This window comes from Aedes albopictus, chromosome 3 (assembly GCF_035046485.1).
Source record: "Aedes albopictus strain Foshan chromosome 3, AalbF5, whole genome shotgun sequence".
Taxonomy (NCBI): domain Eukaryota; kingdom Metazoa; phylum Arthropoda; class Insecta; order Diptera; family Culicidae; genus Aedes; species Aedes albopictus.
In genome coordinates, this window is record NC_085138.1 from 256,086,233 (window position 1) to 256,092,848 (window position 6,616).

The window sequence follows — 6,616 nt, forward strand, 5'->3', positions numbered from 1 at the left end:
TCATAAATAGTGTACAACATTAAGGTGATTCATTGGTGTGGGGTCACTGTATATGACCGTTAGATTCCTTACGCAGGACTTGGATGTCTGTTCTCTGTGCTGGTGGTGTAGTAATTTTGAGATTTTATCCATGATACTTCCTTGAATTCCTTCCGGGATTCCTTCTTGGATTTCTATCGGTTTAAATTCTTTCGCAGCTGGTCACAGAGTTCTTCCAGCGAGTTTCTCCATGAATTTATCAAACGTTTGTAGGAGTTTTATTTCTGATTTTTTTTTCAGTTCTTCCAAGTTTTCATCTAGTGATTTTTGACGTAATTACTCCCATAAACAGCTCCTTCCGAGATTTTTACGGTGTTCTTTCGGGATTCGAGAGTTTGTCCTGGGGTTTCTATCAGAGTTCCTCCCAGGATTTCAGCAGGAGTTTTTCATGGGGTCTGTACCTCTTGGGCAAGAAAACACTGATTTGCAAAGCGTTACACTCAATTGATATTATCTCAGCTCAGAAGCATGCTTTCAAACAACAGTATATGGAGGACTTTTACCTTGCAGTTTTATCTATAAGTTTGCCGAACAAGGTAAGGGTATAATTTACACTCACCGCGTGGAGAGTCGCCTTCGAAGATCTCTCACAAGTTTGGTATACGTGTGCAACCTTTACTTTTTTGGGCAAACTTTAAGATAAAACAAAGACGTAAAAATTCTTTCATACACTGTTTTTTGATAGCAAGCTTCTAAGCTGAGATAATAGCATGTGAGGGTAACTCTCTGCAAATGAGTGCTTTTATTTCTGCTCCTGAGATTTCCTCCAAAGGTTTTCTTGATCTGCTTCTAGAGTTTCACGCTGGTTTCCTTTTGGAATTCCTTCCAAAAGTGCCTTCAGGGAATGTCTTTTGATGAGCTTTCCAACAGTTTTTGTGAGGTTTTTGTGGAAGCTCTTCCAGGTATTTCTCCGGAGTTCTCAGATATTTCTCTTGAATTTCCTCCCGGGATTGCTCCCAGAACTTTTAACCGAGATGTTCCAGTGTTTCTCAGGATAGCTTCAAAGGTCCCCTGGGGTTTTTCTTAATAAATCTTTGCGAAGTTTCTCGACACATTTCACCTGCATTCTTTCAGCTAGGAGCAGGGTGCAAAATGTTTATAGTCATTTACTGAAAACAGCACGAATTGGAATGATTCTGCACTGAATATTCGAAACAAACAAATTCATTTTCGCTCTCTCTCTTCACACAGTCAGTCAATTCGTAGTCATTGAATATGAGGCCGATCGAGAAACATCTTCATAATTACCTACGTTTATGGCTACGATTCCTTCCAAAAACACCCCACAACAATCAAATGGGAAAAGATATGTGTAAACTACCGTTGAATGTAATCAAAACGTTAATATTTTATAAGCAATTTAACACTTTGTAAGATGTTTACAAATATTCATTGACTTTCATTCAGTTGACAAACGAGTATCGAGCAGCTGACTATGAATATGCAGGCAAGTAAATGAACATTGTCGCACGGTGAACTTCAACTCGTCTGCTGGAAAATTTTGCGCCCTGGCTAGGAGACGTCCCGAAGAAAAATCCCTGCAAGAACTCCGGGAGCAACTATGAAAGAAATCCCAAAAGAAGTATTCAGAATCGACAATTTCTGGTAGGAATTTCTGGAAGAGCTCCGGGAGTATTCCCGAGAAAATCTGTAAAACAAATATCAGGTGGATCACTGCAAGAAATCAGATACGCAACTATGAGGCAAAACTTTGAGAAAGATCTGAAAGGTATTACAGAAAAACTTCATGAGAAATACCAGCAATAATTCCTGCAGAAATCCCATAAGCCTCTTTGGAATCAAGTGCAGAAAAGAAGAAGTGAAATTCCAAGGTAAATTCAGAAAAAAAAAATCTGAGAGATATCCCATGACAAACACCGGATGAAATCGTCTGAAAAAAAGTTCCGGAAGAAACTCCGAGAGAAGTCTCTTGTGACATTTCGAAACAAATCCCACAAGACTTTTGTGAATATCCTAATTGAAAATACAGTGAAAATCTAGAGAGAAACGCTAGAAGAAAGCTCACGGATTTTTTTTTTTTTGAAAAAAAAAAATAGAGGAGAGGGGTCTCCAGTTAGCGTAGTGGTTAAGGCTATGGATTGTCCGGAGACGGCGGGTTCGATTCCCGTTCTAGTCAGGAAAATGTTCTCGACTCCCTGGGCATAGTGTATCACCATCACAATATACAAATTCATGCAATGGCAGGCAAAGAACGCCCTTCAATTAAAAACTGTGGAAATGCTTAAAGAACACTAATTTGAAGCGAGGCAGGCCAAGTCCCAGTGGGGAAGTAGAGCCACAAAGAAGAAGAAGAAGAAGAGGAGAAACATCGGAAGAAATCCTAGGAGGAACTCCTGCAGAAAATTTGTAAAAAAAACTAAAAGAAATCCTTGTAGACGCTCTATTAGAAAACCCAGGAATAGGGATCTTGTAGCAACTTTGGGAAAAATTTTAAGAAGATCTCCTTGAAAAATCTGAAGAGGATCACCGAGAGCAATTGCGGAAAATTTCCAAGAGGAATTCCGAGAGAAATTCCAGGAGAAACTTCGCGACAACATCTGCGATATATCCTTAGAGAAACTGTCTTGGAGGAGCACCGAGAAAAATCCCTCGAGGGACTCTGAGAGCAATATCGGGAAAAAATCTGGAAATGGCCTGAAGAAATTCGGAAGCAACCTTGTGAGAATTCCTGGAAGGCACTTCATAAGGTATTTTCATTTAATTTCCACAAATAAACTCTGGCGGAATAACTGTAAAATCCTAGAAAGGAAGTTAATTGCTGGATTTCTACTTCCAAATTAATCCGCGTCCACATAGAATTTGCAGCATTTCGTTGGAATCGTCGGCTTGCCGGAAAAAGCAACTAGATCTCATCTTTTGTTGGTCTAGCGCGATTACCCAGGCTCCTTTTTGATTTAGTTTTTCTCATCGGAAAATCATCTGGAAGAATTTTAATATTTTGACGGCATCACAAGCTTCCAGCAAAAACCTTCAAAACTACGGGAAAAATATTGAAAGTTTTCACTACGAACATGTAGTAAAAGCTCATGTTCGAAAGAAAACACCACATATTCGAAAACCTTCATATTCATGCCAACAATGCAGTGAACTCTGCGCAGATCCACAAAAAGATAGTAAAATTCGTCACATTTTATTTATACGACCCAAATGTTTTATTTTTTATCGAAGCAAAACGGACATTTCTCTGAAATTTACAACTTATACAGATTGCTATGAGCTTGAGCTTGACTAACCGCCCGTGGATTCCAGTATCGCCAGAACAGCTACACTCACACAAGGAACGAATGAAATATCTGTCGGGGACTAGCAGACAACTTCAGTGTGTGAGTGTTGGTGATCGTCTATTTTAAGGTGACAATGTCGCCTGCCACGTAGTTTGCGGGTCAATGTGGGGAAGGAAGTAATGATGGAAATCATTTGTAACAACAGCAGACCGAGTATACCCCTGAATCTGCACAAAATTCATGCGAATGTCGGAGTGTTGCTGAAAGATGGTTGGCAAAGGGTTCACACATTGGTGCGTGGATGCCAGGCGAAAGATGAAAGATTAGTATGTTTATTACTCTGAAGATAATGCGACACAATCCGCTTGATTGCATAACCCGTAGGCGTTTTCTGACAGATTGACACTGTGCTGTGAAAGTTGGAAGGAATGGAAACAGCTTTTTCAACTCGTTTAGCGATAACTATGAACATGTGAATATACATGAGTTGTATATGTGGAGAGGAGGGAGAAACTATATAGAAAGATACATAGTAGGAAGAAAGGTACGGGCCAATGATTGAACCCAGGATCTTCTGCATACGAATCAGAAGCGATAACCACTAGAACACCAGTAATTTAGACGTACATATATGCTACGCCATCGAAATAATATTTGTTAATAATTTTACACCGATTTCATCTGATTTCCTTAAGAAATCCAATATGCAATCAATAGTGTGCCTACGAGCCGCCATGATCAAATTTAATGCTTCCAGCGTTTCCTCGAAGAACGAAAGAAAACAAAAATCAATCATATGGATGCTAAGGTTCGTTTCATTGCAGCTGCCATGGCTCCTTCTCAACCCATAACGCTTCACGATATGATCGTAGGTGAAAAGTTTACCATCGAGAAAAGAAGATAACTGGTGAACTATTTTGCAGTTTCCGGTGAAGCTACTGCAACAGAGTGGAAGCTGTAACTCGTATCAAGGACGATTGTAATTTCCATTTCCAGAAATAAATTTATTTTCGTTTCCGGAAGGCGGCATGTAAGCATTTCGGTATATGGTAGTGTGGGAAAAGTCCAAAGGAAGAACGAAATCGATGAGGAGGACATACAATTTTAATTATTTTTTTTATGCTAAACGACCAAACCAGGAGAATCAGTGTCGCAAGGCAAAGGAAAACAAAACCCAATTACGTCGCCAATGTCCCTCATTATCGATATCGTCGGTGATTATCAATACTTTGGGAGTTCTGGCCTACATTCATTCAGAAACCGTGACGACGGTGATGGTTTCTCCTGCCGTCGGTTAAAGTTTTACGACTTGTTTACATTTAATTATGCTTCGAAGGAGGCGGGAGGGCATTCCCGGAGATTATTACCGAAGTTATTAGGTCTTTATTGAATTTCTTATAATGTTAGTAGTTGGCAATTGTTTGACTCACCGAATGGGGCTCAATGTAAAAACAGTATGCATCACTTGAAATGAGGCTAGATAAGAAAGTGAAAGAAGAAAAAAGAACAATCGGTGTATTTTTGGGATACATAGCGTTAATTACCAACGGTTCACGGAGTATGGTTTTCCGACGAAACTGATTAGGTTGATACGTTGAACGATCAAATTAAACTGTTAGTTGGAGCGCAGATGAAGTTTCGTTTGAGGAAACTGGAGGAATATCACCCAAAACCGACGCAAATAGGACTCTGTATTTGGTGGGTTCTGTCTAGTTTATCCAAGTAGTAGACTCCTTAGTCCTTATTATATGACCCATGCATGGCTTGGCTATGCTTGGGAAGGTCATTTCGTAATTAGTCCAAAAATCTAACAATAAGATATGTACATACTGATACTTTTATACTTGGTTATGAATGGCAATGTTATTTTTTTAAATATGTTTTCATGGAACATTTGATTACCAAATGTAAGACGATCATACGAATAAACCAAACAGAACTTCACAGCCGTTGGATACGTTCACGCAACAATCGGCAACACTTATCAGAGCGAGACGACGAAAATATCACCAAACAACAAATGTTGCGTACGTACAGTAGCAGCAGCTATGAGCTAATAAACGGATGTTCTACAGAAACGAAACAACTCCCGTATACACGGAAAGTGTACAAAATCCCACAAATTCCGCCACCACTCCCTTCGCACTTACCTTGCTGGACGAGGATCGGTTCTTGACGGCGGCTGCCGCCGCAGTGGCATGCGAGTGCGACTTGCTGCTGCTGCTACTGGTGCTGGTCTCGGTTTGCGTGGTACCCTGAACCGGTGCGACGGCATTCGTAACGTGATCGGCCGGAAGCGACTCCGGAACCGTCTGCAGGGTGGTTCTCATGGTGGCCGACATTGCACTGCTGTTGATGATGCTGCTGCTGCTGTTACCGCTAATACCACTACCGTTGACCACTACAGTTGTTGGTACAGCCGCTACTGCTGCTGCTGCTGCCGTTGCTGCTGCAATTTTGACGTCCGTCACTTTAACCCGTCGTTCGTTCGTCCGTCTGTGGTCCGCCCGAGCGAAACTATCCCTAGAACAACACAACCCCTAATCCTAAACACAACTCTAATGACGGAAAGGACACTCACTTCCACTTGAGAAATGCTTTGCTTTCGCCTCGATTGGGCTCATAGAAACAGCACAATTTCATTCACTTTTTTCTTCTTCTTCTAAGGTAATAGAGAGAGGTCACACAGCACAGATCTTAAACCGTGCACACTTTCCCCGTGGAACGATACACCAGCTTGCAGTCACTTCTACTCGGTGGCGGACGTTGCAGCATTTCTAGAGAGGCGGGAGTTTCGTTTGTCCTTGAGATTGAGAGGAGTTTTGTTTCACTGCAGGTAGGAGGAGCAGAGCCAGGTTTCAGCAGTCAAATTGCTCTGGAAAATGCAAACAGCGGAGGAGTCGATGGAGGTGACCGTTTTTCACGCAACTACCGGAAGAACTCATTCGCGTTCCAGGGCAGGGGGCAGGAGAGGACCTATAACTGGTCAGCGTTTGGTTTATGAGTCTGCAATAAAAAAGAACAAACATTGGTTGATGTTAGTTGTGGATTCGAGGTTCAATGAAAAACCGGTTGAAATGTTGGACTAGTTTCTACGGACGTTGATTGTGATCAGAATGGTTATGGCATGGTACTTAAAGTTTTAGAGTCTGTGTTTGAGACCGCGCATTACGTTTTTATTGGTATCACTATAAAAACAAATAAAGAACCGTTGATCACCGATATGACCCGTGCATATTGGTTCAACAGCGTTTCAGCAGGAAGCCAAACTGACCACCGAGCCCACACCTTCTTGTTCTGCATGGCTCTACGTTCCCACTGGGACTTGACTT

The 6,616-nt window shown here is 41.4% G+C and overlaps 1 protein-coding gene across 1 annotated transcript; it reads right to left on the minus strand.

Annotated features, from left to right (window-relative positions):
- Positions 1 to 5,117: 5,117 nt before the first annotated feature.
- On the minus strand, positions 5,118 to 6,321 carry LOC134291903 (uncharacterized). The gene has a single exon (XM_062860298.1). It carries the CDS (start codon positions 5,624 to 5,626, stop codon positions 5,354 to 5,356), a length of 273 nt encoding a protein of 90 aa, XP_062716282.1. The 5' UTR covers positions 5,627 to 6,321; the 3' UTR covers positions 5,118 to 5,353.
- Positions 6,322 to 6,616: the final 295 nt, after the last annotated feature.